This window comes from Dreissena polymorpha, chromosome 6 (genome assembly GCF_020536995.1).
Source record: "Dreissena polymorpha isolate Duluth1 chromosome 6, UMN_Dpol_1.0, whole genome shotgun sequence".
NCBI classification, from domain to species: domain Eukaryota; kingdom Metazoa; phylum Mollusca; class Bivalvia; order Myida; family Dreissenidae; genus Dreissena; species Dreissena polymorpha.
In genome coordinates this window covers 17,031,816-17,050,902 of record NC_068360.1, presented here as the reverse complement: position 1 = coordinate 17,050,902, position 19,087 = coordinate 17,031,816, and the positions used below count along the sequence as shown (strand labels likewise).

At 35.8% G+C, this 19,087-nt stretch overlaps 2 protein-coding genes and 1 long non-coding RNA gene across 4 annotated transcripts in view; 1 reads left to right on the top strand and 2 right to left on the bottom strand.

The window, feature by feature from the left end:
- Window positions 1–19,087, top strand: part of LOC127836522 (DNA replication licensing factor mcm7-A-like) — a 194,240-nt gene that overhangs the window by 117,363 nt on the left and 57,790 nt on the right. The gene's annotated exons all lie outside the window — the stretch shown is intronic.
- On the bottom strand, window positions 516–5,640 carry LOC127836532 (major facilitator superfamily domain-containing protein 1-like). 2 transcript variants are annotated; one of them, XM_052363191.1, is made up of 5 exons: window positions 5,553–5,640; window positions 4,419–4,521; window positions 3,672–3,784; window positions 1,905–1,952; window positions 516–777 (listed from the first exon to the last, which is right to left on the bottom strand). In XM_052363191.1, exons 2-5 carry the CDS (start codon window positions 4,481–4,483, stop codon window positions 719–721), a joined length of 285 nt encoding a protein of 94 aa, XP_052219151.1. In that variant the 5' UTR covers window positions 4,484–4,521; window positions 5,553–5,640; the 3' UTR covers window positions 516–718. The 2 variants fall into 2 exon arrangements, with proteins under 2 accessions (XP_052219151.1, XP_052219150.1); XM_052363190.1 differs by lacking the exon at window positions 1,905–1,952 and having other exon boundaries at window positions 5,553–5,634.
- Window positions 5,639–7,246, bottom strand: LOC127836533 (uncharacterized). The gene is made up of 3 exons (XR_008028812.1): window positions 7,114–7,246; window positions 6,367–6,423; window positions 5,639–5,687 (listed from the first exon to the last, which is right to left on the bottom strand). It is a non-coding gene; the product is annotated as an uncharacterized LOC127836533 (long non-coding RNA).

Below are 19,087 nucleotides of genomic sequence, written 5' to 3'. Positions count from 1 at the left end.
GTTTAGAATAGTTTCCAAATACTTACTTCGTGAGCCTTTATAGTTCCTGACTAATTTACCCTTCGCTGTTAATTTGTTAACCTTTGTCACTAAACGAAGTGCTTTTGCCGGTATGCTTTACATAAATTAAAACTTATAACTTTACTAGTTTTACACAACGTAAATGAATGGTTTATTTCGTGTAAAAACAATGTGAACGCGACCCATACAATGCAAAACAGACCAAGGCTTTCACTTCAACTATGATATATGTAATTCATATTTAACAAGCAAATTTGTTGAATTGATTTCCCCTGCCTATTTCAAAATTTCGTGACATACGAACGGACAGACAGACGGACGAACGGACTGACAAACGGAGGGACGGACAACGCCGATGGTATATCAATCCGCCTTTGGCGATGGTAAAAATAAAATAGGTATTTTTCCAAACGCTTTTTTTAATGAAATTTTTAATCAAAAAAATAAAACGCTGCTTTGTACTGTGTAAATATGGCCCGAAATACAAATTCTGATATGTTTAAGTGCAATATTTTATTTCCTCTGTAAAACATCATACCAACATACACGCGCATGTAATGCTGAGATTTTAAAACAAACAATAATTTGGCACTGCATGCAACAATATTAACAAAATAATCACAATAACACGCCGAAATTTAATCAAATTAAATTTAAAATCTCACAGCAAATCTGAACGTTTTCTACAAAGTCTGTCTCACACATGATGCTTGAGAAAAACTGCACGTTGTTTTGTACTTAGATTCAGTAGGCCATCTGAAATGAAAAGTGTCGATAGAAGCAATAAAATAACACCAAAACCAGTATGATCTCTAAATAGTATGCATGTATGTGTTTTAATTCCAATTATAAACAAAAAATGTGTTTGACTGTTATATGGCCAACAGTTCTGGACCATAGAAATCTATCATATAAGAACGACGTGTGTATTATACAAGGACGATGCATATTAAATAAAACAAAACAGAAATTTTATTTGCATTCTAGCAATTAGTGACCGTCATGATACATCTAATTGAAATTATAGTTTTGTCATCAAAATGACTAAATACGACCGCGCAGGTTTTCCACAGGCATAGCAGCCATGACGACGGCGAAGATCAAGGGCACAAAACTTATGAATACGTGGATCAATTCGAGTGAAAAATGAGACGCGTTCTGAGAAAACGGGGCTTAATGCATGTGCGTAAAGTGTCATCCCAGATTAGCCTGTGCAATCCACACAGGCTAATCAGGGACGACACTTTCCGCCTAAGCTTGATTTTCGGTAAGGAGGGACTTCCTTGAAACTAAAAATACCATAAAAGCGGAAAGTGTCGTCCCTGATTAGCCTGTGCGGACTGCACAGGCTAATCTGGGACGACACTTTACGCACATGCATTAAGCCCTGTTTTCTCAAAACACGGCCAAAATATGTATTGCAGTTATACACTTTACGGTGATGACAATTTGAGTTTCAATGAAAACACTTGAGAAACGCATAAATAGTTCGCATCACAGATTTTTTAACATTTTATGCGGACATACCGGAAACAAACCACCACACGGACCGACCGATTGATACCGAAACTGCTAAATATACGCTATCAAATTTCGTGTTTTTTTCCAAATACAATGATGCATATACAATTTCATTTGTGTTGAATTCGTGTGAAATGAATTGCAATGGAAGACAGTTCTGAAGAACTGTAAAAGCGGCGACTGGGAGCGCATGAAATACATCCTCTATTGAGAGTCATATACTTTGATATCAATAAAGAGATTTTTCTGTATTCATTATACGATTAAACGGTATATACTTTTTTTAATTTAATACAGTAATGCTGAAACTCTATAGGCAATATCAGGAGTTTTTACAACTAAACATAAACAATTTATGTTACCTGTTGACGCGTCCCGTAAATACAACAACGCAGCTGCTATCATTGAAGCTAACAAAAGTATAAAACAAGAATATCAGTGAAACTGATGGATGCTCCTCGATGATGCGTTTGTCAATCTATGTGTAAATAACCACCTAAAAATCTATTATTAGCCTGGTGACCTTGACCCCAGTGACTTCAAACCTGATCAAAAGGTAGAGGTTTATGCAAGGTACCTACATGCCAAATATGAAAGAGATCGGTATAGAATTGAAGGTGCTATGAGAAACTGTAACAAACGTGTGACGGAAAATTCTATTATTAGCCTCGGTGACCTTGAACCCAGTGACCTCAAACCTCATCAAATGCAAGGTACCTACATGGCGAATATGAAAGAGATCGGTAAAGAATTGAAGGTGCTATGAGAAACTGTTGCAAAAGTGTGACGGAAACATATATTATTAGCCTTGGTGACCTTGACCTTGACCCCAGTGACCTCAAACCTCATCAAAATGTAGAGGTCTATGCAAGGCACCTACATGCCAAATAGGAAAGAGATCAGTAAAGTATTGAAGCTGCTATGAGAAACTGTTACAAAATTGTGACGGAAAAATTTATTATAAGCCTTGGTGACCGTACCCCAGTGACCTCAAACCTCATCAATAGGTAAAGTCCATGCAAGGCACCTACATGCCAAACATGAAAGAGATCGCAAAAGTATTGAAGGTTCTATGAGAAACTGTAACAAAAGTGTGACGGAAACATATATTATTAGCTTCGGTGACCTTGACCTTGACCCCATTGACCTCAAACCTCATCAAAAGGTAGAGGTCCGTGCAATGTACCTGCATGCCAAATATGAAAGAGATCGGTAAGGTATTGAAGGTGCTATGAGAAAATGTAACAAACGTGTGACGGAAGGACGGAAGTAAGGAAGTACGGAACTTCAAACCGGCAACTATATGCTCCCCGAAAATTTTCGGCATATATTCGCATGTCATTACTAAATATAGAACATCATACATAATTTCAAAGTTTATTTGAACACAGGGGAAACATGGCAAACCGTGATCTGTGTTGCAGCACATGTTGTGAGCACGCGATTTATGAAATGTGAATTATGATATGTGTTGACGCGGCTACTACAATATGATAACACTAGGGCGAAAACCTTTAAACCATGAATTGATTCATTATTGGTTTATAGTTCCCGGGTAAGAAACTAACATTGATGGACCTTACAGAGAATATACATACGGCGTATATGTCAACATTATATCATCGCACTCTTACACCAACATATGAATGTTAAATACAATAAATTAACAATCTTGATATTAAACCACTGTTTAAATATTGTTTACTTCGGTGAAATGTATGACGAATAAGAGTTACCGCCGTTTTAACAAAATTACTGGTATTTGTTGTAAAACCATAAAAGCGTCTACGTCAGTATGTGTCGTCTAGACGAATATGCAAGGCCGAATGCGGATTTCCGAAAATAGTACATGTCTTTTGTACGCGAAAGAGTTCTTTGCTGTACAGAAGAAAATTACTCGCAATCGGCTTAAAATTTTATTTCGATTATTTTCTGGAAACTTCTTCTTTAGAACCTTTATTTCCCTTCTTGATTTATCAAAGTTTTATCTGTTTTGAAATAGTAGTATGATTGCCTATATACCCGCTTTCAATCCAGATGCACAAGAAGGTGAGGTAAACTATTTAGTGTAACTGGCCGAAAAATTAATCGTTTCAACAATGAGTCCTCTCAGAATTGGTGAAACTTACAGATGACGCACATGGTAAAGAACACTTCGAGGACCAGATAGCCCGCAGTGTCGACGATGAAGCCAACAAAATACGTATCAATAGCCTGCCCCACAGAAATAATGGTGCCCATGCTGAAAAGAATACATATATTTGCTGAAAGAATATAATTCATATACACATGAACCGCGCTCTGGTGTTAAATGCATGTGCGTAAAGTGTCGTCCCAGATTAGCATGTACAGTCCGCAAATGCTAATCAGGGACGATACTTTCCGCATAACCTGGATTTTTGCTAAGAAGAGACTTTCTTTAACGAGAAATATCAAACAAGCGCAAAGTATCGTCCCTGATTAGCCTGTGCTGAGTTCAACGACGACGTTCGTACATTGTTTTTACACACGAACAGTAGAGAATTTAAATTGCATATAAACGCCGAATAAAGAAGATTTTTCGAATATTGTAATTGTGCAACAATTCTACAAGCGATAGTCGCGGAAAATCGAAATTGTTTAAATAACATATTCACGAATGTATTGAGGTGACATTTATATCGTACAAGGTAATATTACAAAGACATTAACATTACAAAATGTAGATGATTACATCCCGAACAAAGTGCCGAGTGTAAATTAAGAAAATATATTGCAATTAACTTTATATTAAAAGTCCATGCCTACATCCCGAACGCAGTTCCCAGGTACATCAGAGGGTAAATTAAAAATATATTGCAATGAACTACATGTATATATACAAAGTCGATGCTTACATTCCGAACGCAGTGCCGAGGTAATGTACCTCAGAGGGACCGCGTAGGACACCAGGGGCCAACATGTGGTGGTTACCAAGGAGTATCCTAGACTAAGAATCACCTGAAAAACAAAGAAACAGTGGACTACACCTTCCCCATATTTGTGACCACAGTTTTTACATCACGCAGTTTAATATTAGAATCATGAGTGTTCTGAAAAATTGCCATCATAAATCAGATAGCGGCAGAGCAATTGCATACACGTACAAATGTATGAATATTGGAATGATAAAACTCGAGAAACAATATCAGGAAATATATTCTTTTTACCATCAGCTAGTATTTAATTTAAGGCAGGTCACCGCCTATACAATACATTAAACTACAAACAACAACACCATTTAATATAAAAATTATAAAAGCGACCAACTTCCAATAAATTCTCTGAATATGTAAAATAACTAAATATAACAAGAGATTGCCAAGCAATATTGTCCCCTACTGGTGAAACTCCACCATTGTCAGTAAAAAAAATAATTATTTGTTGTCATAGAAACCAGAATTCTTGACGTAGGACCAAAATGAAATGACGCGCATAATCTCCAAATTGCAATATATCCATGTTTAAAGTTTCATGAAAACATTTGAAGAACTTTAAAAGTTATCGCAGGATCCAGAAAAGTGTGACGGACAAACAGACAGACTGACAGACGGAGCGCAAACCATAAGTCCCCTCCGGTTTCACCGGTAGGGGACAATAAAATAACCAACGGGCAATCACGCCTTGAAATATTCGCGACCGGAATGACCTTACAATGTAAGCACGACCCATTAAAAAGGAAAGCTTTATAAATATCATTAAATGTGGATATAAGTTTCAGAGCGCTTGTTTTTCAATAACATTATCATATTTGTAACGAAAGACTCAACAATTACATTGGGATAAATGGGTAAAATAATCGGGGATACAACATACCCAGAGCTTTTAGAAGACGCCGAAAAAAAGCTTAGAACTATGGCTCAAACATTTTGACATGGTCGAGCAAATTATCCCCGTGTCACTTACATTAAAAATCGTACCATACATTTAAGATTCGACCCAATTTTAAGTATAATAATAATGTTTGATAAAACATGGTTCTGTTTTCATACCGTGCATACGTACGGCTCCACAAAGGTGAAGGTCATCATGATATGGCTGGTCAGCCCCAGGACGAGGCGGGTCATCAGGAAGTACAGGCAACACCGAACAGTGGCATCGAAACCGCTCCAACCAGGTATACCATGCTGCATAGACCAGCATATAGATATTACTGTTACATAGCGAATGTTATATTTAAGTTAATACCATTGCATAACATTATAGGTAAGGTGATACGGAATTATAGCTAGACAGTGGGTGCTTATTTGTCTGGTACAATCAGTGGATGAATTTTACTGTCCCAAAATTCTAATGGAACATTAATGTGCCTTTAAGACAAACTTCAAAATATAATAATACAAAATGGCATTCATAAAAACAATTGCATTTTAACTTGTAAAGCCTCTCCATACTACCTGTTATGAAACATATAGGAAATAATAAAACTTTACCAAGAGCGAACATCTTGCCCGCTTGTCTTCAATTAAGGCAAATCACCAATGAGCTATATAATATAAGACAATATATGAGTCGCGTTCTGAGAAAACTGGGCATATTGCATGTGTGTAAAGTGTCGTCCCTGATTAGCCTGTGCAGTCCTAGCACAGGCTAATCAGGGACGACACTTTCCGCTTTTATGGTATTTTCTGTTTAAAGAAAGTCTCTTCTTAGCAAAACTCTAGTTGAGGCGAAAAGTGTCGTCCCTGATTAGTCTGTGCGGACTGCACAGGCTAATCTGGGACGACACTTTACGCACATGCATTATGCCCAGTTTTCCCAGAACGCGACTAATATGCAACACTACATTACACACTCACGGTTTACCTGTTTATCGTATTTGCCTCTTTCGGACTTCTTGAATACTTCGTTGCAAAGAACAGCCTTCAAAAGCAAAGAAGACCGATACAGCCATGTTTATGAATATTTTAATTAATCATTTATTGTAAGTTGTAACATGCAAGTTTAGAAAAAGCCAAATAAATACATACTAGTACCATGTTGTCACAAGACTTTTGCCAAGCAATATATGTCCCCTACAGGCTCCACCATTGTCAGAATATGTTTTTGTATATATTTGTTGCCATAACAACCAGAATTCTTGACGTAGGAACGAAATGAAATGACGTGCATAATCTCAATATTGCCATCTGTCCATATTTTAAGTTTCATGAAAAAATATGAAGAACTTTTAAAGTAATCGCAGGATCCAGAAAAATGTGTCGGACTGACTGACAGACTGACACACAGAGCACAAATCATAATCCCCTCCGGTGAAACCGGTAGGGTAAAAACATATGGAAATGAAGTCAAACTCATTTATCGAGAGTTGTAAAAATATGTAAAAGATAACCAAAATTATGTTAAAAATATAAGTGCAATCAAACACAACTCATTAATAAAAGGTTGTAACTGGTATGTAAAAGCAAACAAATTTCATAAATTGCAAGTTGTAATATGTATAAACAACGAAACCCAAATCAATTGTCACTCGTATCATATAAGAAGGAAACCCGATGATAAAGCAATCGCTTAAAATTGAGCAAACACATCTAGAATAATAAACAAACCTACTCTCCCTGTGTCACGAAGGGGAAAAGCTGCAGGTAGAAGAGAGCGGAGCTGATGGCAATAAGCCAGAATGTGGACGGAAATCGCTTTACATCAGATATACGGATAAACTTCTATTCCTCTTCTGTAAAATGAAGAGCTTGGTCACAAACGTTACTAATACTAATACGAAACGAGTTTATTAAAGAATAATATCTATTATGATTCTTAAAGCATACTATCTACTATTAGATTCTACCTCTGTTAAATTTAGGATTAGGTCACAAACGTTATTTATACCCGCTCTGTCAGCTACGTTCAGACCAAATCAGAATGTGTAGGGATCATTGGAGATTAAAGGGGCCTTTTCACGTTTTGGTAAATTGACCAAATAAAATAAAATGTTTCAGATTCGCAAATTTTCGTTTTAGTTATGATATTTGTGAGGAAACAGTAATACTGAATATTAACCATGCTCTAAAATATCCATTATATGCATCTTTTGACGATTTGAAAACCTGAAAATTATAAAGCGTTGCAACGCGAAACGATTGGATAATTTGGAAAGTTCTGTTGCTGTCGTTATACTTTGTGACACAACGAGGATTGCTTATAAAAAGCATAAAATACATCACTCATTGTATGAACACGGATGGCCAAGTGGTCTGAGCGTTTGACTTTTACTCAAGAGGTCAGCGGTTCGAGCCCAGTTGAGGGTTACTTTTTTTCTTTCTTTAATTTTATTTTTGTTTTTACTGGAGCTTTATCAATATAAATCATTTAATGACAAACTTCAATACATGCCAAAATCTGTGAAAAAGGTCCCTTAAAAGAGGTGTCTTGCTCATCTTCACTTCATGGTGATTGCATGTTTTAAGTTTCCACTTCTTGACAAATATTATATGGAGCTTGGAAGTAGTTCGCTCCATAAACTTTTACATTCTATGACATACAAATCGACCGACAAACCGGAAGACCTATCAGATGGGTGATTCGTAAGTTTTTTTAAATCTTTTAATTGACGTTTCGGCATAATGCCTTTATCAAAACATTGGAAATTATATGTTAACTACATTTTTACGTCTTTTGACTGCACAATTTAAATAACAAAGAAAAATGTTTTTAAACGTCAAATGACGTTGTACATGATGACGTCATAAATGGCGTTATATAAAATGGCGCCAAAAAATGTAAAAATTCGCCAAAAATGAAATGACATTAAACACTTACATACTGTATCTTAATCTTATGTTAAATGTGTGCTTTATATATTTAATAAATTGATATTTTACAATAAAACAATCATCATCATATGTAATTATAATCTACCTTAACTTATTATCATAAATTAAATAGGTAAAAAATATATGTGAAAAACATTTTATATTAATCATCAACATAAATGAATGTAAAAATAATAGAACTGTATGCAATTTATCTTGTCCATAATGTGTATATGATATATAGAATAGCAAGTATATATGATTATTTAATCAAATATCATTAGAATATTATACATAGATATGGATTGAAATAATTAGAGTCATTAAATAAGTTTACCCATTTATGACGTCATCATGTACAACGTCATTTGACGTTTAAAAACATTTTTCTTTGTTATTTAAATTGTGCAGTCAAAAGACGTAAAAATGTAGTTAACATATAATTTCCAATGTTTTGATAAAGGCATTATGCCGAAACGTCAATTAAAGGAGTATAATCAGAGAGTTATAATTTTTTAATATCCTTTCGGATAATTCAACTGAGCTTATAAGTTTTTTTAAAGTTAACAAAGAAAAGCGATACCTTTGTGCATGGTTTCATTTTGAAATAATTTTGTAAGCGTGATTTCTAATGTCAAAATAAAGAAAACATTTTTAAGACACATGCGAAAGGTACAGACTAATTTTGACGAGAACATACATCACATATAATTACTTAATATAATTACTATTAAAAGTGTTAATAATAAAACTCACAAGAATTTAAATTGTGTATTTAAATGAAAGGCCTTAAAAATAAGTTACGAACCATGTTACTGTTGTTTCATTAATCGATTTCATTAAGTCATTATATTCGATCACATTCGTATTTTTCAAACTTCGCATTTGTATATTGTTTGCGTAAACCTACAAATACCGGGCAATCTAGCAAAGCATTTCAAATTGTCATCAAGTACACGACAGTTTTACATGCACGTTCAGTGTTCGGTGTTATATGTCGTTAATGCCATCTACCCGACTCCCCGTGTGTTCGTAAGGCTGTCCCTCTAAATCGTGTTAAAGCAGTTATGAACGTTGCTTTGTTTCCATATAAATTTGAAATATATCTGTACTCCTAATTTCAAGAAAAAACACGGTAGTGTTTACCTCTAATTGTATAAACAAGGTTCATAGATCAATTAAGATATACATATAAAAACATCAACATCGCCCATACCCTAAAGAATCACACTTCGCTAACACCAAAACTATCTACGCAAATAACTAGAGCCTTGTCACAGATGTGACGTATACCGCATTGACACAGACTATTTTTCATGCTGTCTTCACAAAACAAAAGAATCTAATTAATGGCGATTTTTATTAATTATTATGCCATTATCATTTATAGCCATTTGGATCTTTGAACTCTTGAATTCTTTCACATGAAACGCCGTCCAATGACTGTGAACAAAATTAATGTACAGAGTCATTGTTAAATCTCACAATGAATGACATAGTTATGGCCCAGACAAAATCATTTATTGCCATTTTTGACCTTTAAACTAAAAGTGTGACCTTGACCTTGGAGATATCGACGTAATTCTTTTGCGCGACACGCCGTCCAATGATGGTAAACAAAAGAGCCAAATGATTTTAAAATCTCACAATAAACTACATAGTTATGGCCCGGACAAGCTCATTTATGGCAATTTTTTACCTTTGAACTCAAAGTGTGACCTTGACCTTGGAGATATCGACGTAATTCTTTCGCGCGACACACCGTACAATTATGGTGAACAAATGTGCCAAATGATTTTAAAATCTCACAACGAACGACATAGGTATGGCCCTGACAAGCTCATTCATGGACATTTTTTACCTTTGAACTCAATGTGTGACCTTGACCTTGGAGATATCGACGTAATTCTTTCGCGCGACGCACAGTCCAATGATGAGGAACATGTGTGCCAAATGATTTTTAAATCTCACAATGAACGAGATAGTTATGGCCCGGACAAGCTCATTTATAGCCATTTTTGACCTTTGAACTCAAAGTGTGGCCTTGAATTTGGAGATATCGCCGTAATTCTTTCGCGCGACACACCGTCCAATGATGGTGAACAAATATGCCAAATGATTTTAAAGTTTCACAATAAACAACATAGTTATGGCCCGGACATGGTCATTTATGGCCATTTTTGACCTTTGAACTTTAAGTGTGATCTTTACATTGGAGATATCGACGTAATTCTTTCGCGCAATACACCGTCCAATGATGGTGAACAAATGTGCTAAATGATTTTACAATCTTACAATGAATGACATAGTTATGGTCCGGACAAGCTCATTTATGAGCGTTGAACTCAAAGTGTGACCTTGACCTTGGAGATATTGACGCAATTCTTTTGCGCGACACACCGTCCAAGGATGGTGAACAAATTTGCCAAATGATTTTTAAATCTCTCAATAAATGACAAAGTTATGGTCCGGATAAGCATTTGACCTTTGAACTCCAAAAGTGACCTTGACCTTTGAGATATCGACGTACTTTTTTCACACGACACACCGTCCCATGATGGTGAACAAATGCACCAAGTCATTTTAAAATCTAACGATAAATGACATAGTTATGGTCCGGACAAACTTTCAGTTTAAAACACACTAAGTGACCCCGTGACCTAGTTTTTGACCTGGCATGACCCATATGCAAACTTGACCTAGACATCATCAAGATACAACTTCTGACCAAGTTTGGTGAAGATCGGATGAAATTTCGGGACAGACAGACAGACCGACAGACCGACCGACCGACCGACAAAGTGACTCCTATATAGCCCCTATTACCAATGGTAATGGGGGTATAACAATTTAACCCAACGCACTTTTTGTAGCATATAAATAATTACATACATGTACAATGTTTTAATCAGCATATCAGAAATTAATATGTTAACCATCGTCAAATACCCACAATTAATTATCTGGTTAGAGAGCATTCCATGAATGAAGAGACAAGGAATGGTTCAAACTTAGATATCAAACGATAAATTTATATGTGAGCGTACATCAGAGTCGATCAATCATGTCGGATAGTTCGAACAAATATAATCTTCAAACACTAACGTATAATAGCTCTTGGGAAACCGAGCATGTGCGTGAGTGTCGTCCAAGTTTAGCCTGTGCAGTCCGCACGTGCTTATCAGGGACGACACTTTCAGCCTAGACTGGAATTAGGTTTAGAAGATACTTCCTTCTATTGACAATGCAATGCAGTGTCGCCCCTAATTTAGCCTGTGCAGACTGCACATACATGCATTAAGTCCGGTTTTACCGAAACAAGGCTCATTTGTACACATTTAAAACAAATGCCTAATTAAGGTTATAATTCAGGGACCAATTGGTAGGAAGAGTTTAAATTAAGCCGTACTTTTGCTATCGTCCTTAGCCACTGGAGGATGATCAATGAATTTTTGTACGTCAGAACGCCGATCAATGACGGCCGCCAATATGGCCGCTAACGTGCACAGAAGGCCACAACATGAACCTGTAAAGAACAACTATATCTCATCAAGTGTGTGTTTTGCGTGATTTTTGTGATGTGTGGTGTGATTTTGTCTGATTTTTCGGTTATTGGTCTCTTGCCATAAATAAAGGACTGTTATTATGTTTCTGTTCTGCTTGTTCAGCTGAATACTAACTGATAATATTCGTATATTGAACAAGTTGTCTAGCACTTATGGCACAGCCGAGAGATAAAAGATGTTGTTCGCTTCCAGTGTTAATCTTTGTATCGAACTTAAAAATTGAAAATATTTGTTATAATGTACGCATTCTATATCTGTATTTAATTACTTCGGTCACGTAAACATTTCAAGAAAATGGTTTAGAGAAAGCAATTAAAAACACAGTGATAAGGAGATTTTTGCCTGTATCTACACATGGATTTCCGTTTATGATAAATCTAAATTTCAACGCGATGAAAGGCTGTCTATGGTTACTACGTGAGAATTGTTTAATACCAATGACGGGATAAGATGGGGTCGCATTTCAGTTTATCAAACGATGTCCAATGATTTGTAATATAATGATATAAATATGCAACCATGTGCAATCAGCAACAACTGAAACCATTAGTTATAACTGGATAAAACCTCTTCAATTTTCAGCTCAATCCTTGATGCAACCCAATATCCACAGAAAATATTTCAATTCTTGCTAAACACTCCTCATATCTTATGAAAGAAAATGATGTTTTTTTCACACACCAAAACTTTTTCGTTTGTAAGTAATGCATTTGATTACTATATTATTTAAAAGAGCGAATATAATAATATTACATACTTTATTGTATGCAAGGTACGAACGTAGTGTACCTACTCATTTTTCTAAGCAAGTACAGCAACTACTCCATTAACCCATTTAAGCCTAGTGGACTCTCCCATCCTTCTAAATTGGATCAATTTATTTCTAAAATTAGGGATGTCTTTTATATTTATTTCTATATTTAGATCATTTCTAACAGAAATTCCTTTAAGCAAACAGCGTAGACCCTAATGAAACGCCGCATCATGCGGCGTCTCATCTGGGTCTACGCTGTTTGCCAATACCTTTTTTCTAGACGATAGGCATAAATGGGTTAATTATTACCAAATGTTGGTCAATGACCGATTTAAACAAAATGGGTTTTGTACTTTTTAAGGAAAAAAGGTTCCAAAGCCGGGACTTCTCCAAGGTTCAATTTTACAGGTTTTGTGGATTTTGGCTTCAATAACAAGCACATGACCACGCGTCCACATAGCTAGTTGGCCTCGATGTTCGACTAAAGTTGACATAGAACTTTTGACATCGACTTCTAAAAAATTCGATGCCAACAATTATAATGGATGTAAACAAGAGCACCGCATAAACGTTGCCACGCTCGGCTGCGAAAGCTTGGCAGATTTTTTTAAAGAGGTCACAGTGATCTTGACCTTTGACCTAGTGACCGTAAATGGGTGTGGCGTGAAGAACTCATTAAGGTGCATCTACATATGAAGTTTCAAAGTTGTAGGTGGAAGCACTTTGATTTTAGAGGCAATGTTAAGGTTTTTGTTAAAGTTTTATATTAGAGGTCACAGTGACCTTGACTTTTGACCTAGTGACCCAAAAATGGGTGTGGCATGTAGAACTCATCAAGGGGCATCTACATATGAAGTTTCAAAGTTGTAGGTGGAAGCACTTTGATTTTAGAGCCAATGTTAAGGTTTTAGCACGACGCCTACGGCGGACGGCGGACGATCTGGCTATGATAATAGCTCGGGTTTTCTCCGAAAACAGCCTCGCTAAAAAGGACCGCTATTTTGGTTGTCTACATCACAATTAATATCAAAACAGTGCCGTTAAAATCAATATTCAATATTCAATGCCACCATAGTAAATATGGATGTCAATTAAATTCGATTTATATTATCAAGGAAAATGTATTTTCAGTATCAAGAAATGATTTTTTTAACATGTGACCAGTCATCTGACCCATTGCAGACATTGCCGATACAACTTGAACATCATCATGTGACCAGTCACCTGACCCATGGCAGATATTGCAGACCAGTCACCTGACCCATTTCAGACATTGCAAATACAACTTCCTGTGTGCATACCTGTGAACAGCGTTACACCAAGGGTGTACCTAGGCTGTGTGCGAGCTGACACGAAGTCGTATATGGGATCTATGATATTCAGAGTTAAAACACTGCACTGAAACAAATAGTGGAAGGCGTTTGTACAGTACATGCAAATAAGTTAATGGGCATTTGATTGAGAATACCTAACAAACTAGCTTAAGGATTTCGAGTAAATATAAACGTTTGTTCGTTTTCTATTTGAGCCTTGTTCTGGGAAAACTGGACTTAATGCATGTGCGTAAAGTGTCATCCCAGATTAGCCTGTGCAGTCCGCACAGGTTCATCAGGGATGACACTTTCCGCCTAAACTTGATTTTCGGTAAAGAGGGACTTCCTTGAAACTAAAAATACCATAAAAGCGGAAAGTGTCGTCCCTGATTAGCATGTGCGGACTGCACAGGCTAATCTGGGACGACACTTTACGCACATTCATTAAGCCCAGTTTTCTCAGAACGCGACTCATTTGTTTAAATTATTTTGATTGTTCGCTGTTTTCAACAGTTTTTCAGTCATAGCACGGCGGCTCATCTTCCGACACATTTCCTGCGTTAGCTTGTGTACCAGAATTAAGTGCACGTTCTTATGTCAATACATGACAACTGACCTATTTGCATGAGATGCGGGCTAAGAATCGCCGTAGAAATAAATATTTTGTACAATAAGCGCATCACAAGCAATACATATGCGAAAACTGAAAGATTTTTTTTAACTGAACAAGCGATGGAATTTTCAATTTCAAAGCATTTAGTTTCGTCGATTAATGCCTTTACAAGACATAACAATTGCAAATTGGATATTAAGTCGAAACATGTACAGCCAAAGAATGTTAAATGAATTCCGTAGTCATAGAAAGCTTCATGAAGTCGTCATTGAACATTTCATGAATTATTCAGTCAATGGACGTTTCAACAATCCGTCAGTCAATGAACTTTTTATGAATTCTTCCATGCATGAACGTTCCACGATTATTCAATCAAGAAGCGTTTCCTGGCTGATTCAATCAATGAACGTGGCATTAATTTTTCGATCGATAGACGTTTAATGAATTATTAAGCCAATGATTTTAATCAGTTCATTCAATGAACGTTTCATTTATTTAATCAATGCTCTTTTTATTATTTCTACAGTCAATGAATGTTTAATGCATTCTTAAATCAACGAACTTTCAATGAACCCGTCAGGAATTCTTCAAGTTATCAAACATTCCAGAATTCTTCAATCTGTGAAGCCTATAGGATTTCTACAATCGATAAAACATATCATGAATTCTTCAATCAATGAAAGTCACCGAATTTTTCTGTACATAAACGTTTCGTTTACTGCGCAAGAGATGAACGTTTTATGAATTTTTCAATCGATGAATGTAAAATGAATTTGACAATCAATAAAAGCGCCATGAATTATTAAATCAATTAAAGCTTCATTTATTATCTTCAATTAATGAATTGTTTAAAAAAAGTAATCAGCGTTTCGTGAATTATTCAGTCAATAAAGATTCATTAAGTAGTAATCAATGAACCCATCATGAATTCGTTGTCAATGAATGTTGATACAGGTGTCCAATGATTTTGTATTTTCTCGGTCATCCCACTGCAGCGAGTTTGACCACCTGTACTCTTTAGACACGTCATAGTTGTTTGTTAAATGACTGGATCACTGCTTAGCTCAACCCATCACTGATTGCCCCTATGAACAGAATAAAAACCATCAACGAACTCCCTATAACCATATTGGTGCGTTTTCTCAAGGTTGCTCTTTTGCTGCAGGTAGTAATACGCAGATCGCAGTTAATTGAAGTCTTCAGATGCCGAAATAAAGGATAGACAATCGAACACTGCCGGCAAACGCATTAGCCAACACCAAGTATGATCCGCCTTGATCAACATCCTTGCCATGCTTACCATAAGCTGATGAATCAGCCATCACTAGCTTGTTTTCGAGGACAGAGTTTCTTTATCTCTTTTGCCGTCTCGAGTTTAATCAAAATCTCACAACATGTAGCATGTACTTGCGTCGTCTCGCCCCTATTAAAGAAAGAGTACAATTCCTCGACATGATCCAGCAGTATCTGAATTTCGGCATCTCCCTCAGTTCATCTATAAGCTGGCTGTGTAGGCACTTATCAACAAGAAGGTGACTTCGCAAAGCCCTTGGACAGCTTATTGTAAATAAAGAAATTACAAGAATACTGCTGCATTTAGAAGTGGAAATTGTTAGAAAGATGTTTGACTTTAATCCTTTGTATAGAAGTAAAGATTTTACGATGTTGTAAACGACCAGCTACCCTTCCAGGATCAGTTGTTTATTTTTATTTATTTTGACCTAGCGGTCAATGATAACCCATGAAAGTGCAAGCACTTATTTCCAATGGGGCCCTTTGTTTTTTTCTGAAGAGACAGCATGCAGAAGCGACAGTGTTGCGATACAAGGAATCCGAGTGCGATACCCTAGCTTTTTGCGAATAGAGCCCTTGGGAAACACTTGAAGCATTTCTGAAATGTCCAGTGCACCGGCCAGGAATTGAACCGGGGACCTCTGGAACGGTAGACCAGAGTGTTTCTACTCGACTACCGCACCTAAACTGTGTAGCAATTTTTTGGTGGTTGATATTTTTCTATAATGACCTGACTATAGGTTGATGACTGCAGACGTTCACCAAAGGAAAAAATGTAGTGTTAAATGCATATAGTATGCACAGAGATAGAAGCACATTGGAACACAAATGAGTTATCCAATAAGTTATAATTAGAATTTTTAGGATTTGAGGAGTAAAACAAAACAAAATAAAGAAAATATGTATCTGTTTGTGAAGGCGTAAGTTACCCTTGGTCTTTCCTGTCACAGGTTCTGAGAAGGCGTCGCACACTCAATCAAGCTTAGATTTTGGCCAGATGGCTTGTTTTTCAAGACAATATTATTGATAAAAAACGTTTTCATTCGTTTTAGTATAGAAAGAAATAAACTAGTGTAATGAAAATTCAAGTTTAGGTATATTATACACTGGTCACGCTTGGAATTATTTATATGGTGGAGCAGGGTGGGTCATGGCTAACACATATATGACATATGTGATTGTTATATACAATCATTCATAAATTGTTCAATAAACTTAAGTAAACGGGAGTTTTATAAGAAGGATTTTGACTGAATGTCTATTCATTTTTCTTACTGAATTTTTATTCTGTAATATTTCAAATTGAATAAAACTGACATACACACTAAAGAGTCAACATATGTATCGTCATATGAAATGGACAAGCACTAACATGCACTCCTATGAGTGAAGATGACTATAATCAAACTAAATGGGCAAACACTGACATACACACTCAAGAGTCAACTAAAAAGTATCATATGAAAAGGACTGACACTGTAATACACACTTAAGAGTTAAGATAGATAGCATCACATGAAATTGACAGACACTGAAATACACCAAAACAAGTCAAGATAAATATCACTACATGAAATGGACATACACTAAAATACAATATGAAGAGTCAAGATAGATATCATCACATAAAATGGACAGACACTTAAATACACTATGAAGAGTCAAGATAGATATCATCACATGAAATGGACAGACACTGAAATACACTATGAAGAATCAATATAGATATCATCACATGAAATGGACAGACTCTGAAGTGCACTATGAAGATTCAAAATAGATATCATTAAATGAAATGGACATACTCTGGAGTGCACTATGAAGATTCAAGATAGATATCATAACATGAAATGGACAGACACTGAACTACACTATGAAGAATCAAGATAGATATCATCACATGAAATGGACAGACACTGGAATACACTATGAAGAGTTAAGATAGATATCATCACATGAAATGGACAGACACTGAAATACAATATGAAGAGGCAAGATAGATATCATCACATGAAATGCACAGACACTGAAGTGCACTATGAAGAGGCAAGATAGATATCATCACATGAAATAGACAGACACTGAAATACAATATGAAGAGGCAAGATAGATATCATCACATGAAATGCACAGACACTGAAATGCACACTTAAGAGTCAACATAAAATCATCACATGAAATGGACAGACACTGAAATACACTATGAAGACTCAACATAGATATTATCACATGAAATGCACAGACTCTGAAATGCACACTTAAGAGTAAGCATAAAATCATCACATGAAATGGACAGAAAGGTAATGAACACTTTAGAGTTACAATATATATCATCATATGACATTGTAGGACACTGAAATGCACACATAAGATTCAAGATATATATCATCACATGAAATGGACTGACACTGAAATACACTATGAAAAGTCAAGATAGATATCATCACATGAAATGGACAGACACTGAAAAACACTATCAGTCAAGATAGATATCATCATATGACATGGGTAGACACTTAAATGCGCACTTAAGAGTTACAATAAATATCATCAAATGACATGGGTAGAAACTGTAATGCACACATAGAGTGTAACTTACACTAAAATACACTATGAAAAGTCATGATGGATATCATCATACGACATTGGTAGACACACATATATCATCATATGACCTGGTAAGTCACATAGATGTCATCAAATGACTTGGGTAGACACTGCAATGCACACTTAAGAGTTACCATATATATCATCAAATGACATGGGAAGACACTGAAATGCACACTTAAAAGGACTGTCAACCGCGATTGACGAAAAAAGAAAAGTTCTAAATTACCGTATTTTTTTTAAATTATTAGTTTATATTGATTAAAATATCACGACTGGTATATTACATTACTTGAAAAAAGTTGTTAAGTTTTCATATTTTTAGTATATTCGGAAATAAATTTTACTGGGTATGTCTACCAGGTATCTTACCAGTTAACTATAAATAACGCAAGTAGATTGATCATCATCGTCGTGGTAAACCCAGGAATGCAAATTGTGCATGCGTAGTGAATTGAATATATTTTATATATAAAATTATCAATCTACTTGCGTTATTTATAGTGTGTATATCGTTATGTCACCTATCTTCGCGATGTACTTTCGATTTCACTTCGCGAAATTGTTATTTCCGAATAAACTGAAAATATTAACTTTTTCTAGTTATGTAATATACCAGTCGTGATATT

What these genes read in the sequence shown, in the direction of transcription:
- LOC127836532 (XM_052363190.1), bottom strand. Translation starts at nt 5,627, where the DNA reads ATGACCCGCCTCGTCCTGGGGCTGACCAGCCATATCATGATGACCTTC. An exon ending in TGGAGCCGTACGTATGCACG is followed by an intron (nt 4,522 to 5,552) that starts GTATGAAAACAG and finishes TTTGTTTTTCAG; the next exon opens with GTGATTCTTAGTCTAGGATA. An exon ending in CTCGGCACTGCGTTCGGAAT is followed by an intron (nt 3,785 to 4,418) that starts GTAAGCATCGAC and finishes TATTCTTTTCAG; the next exon opens with CATGGGCACCATTATTTCTG.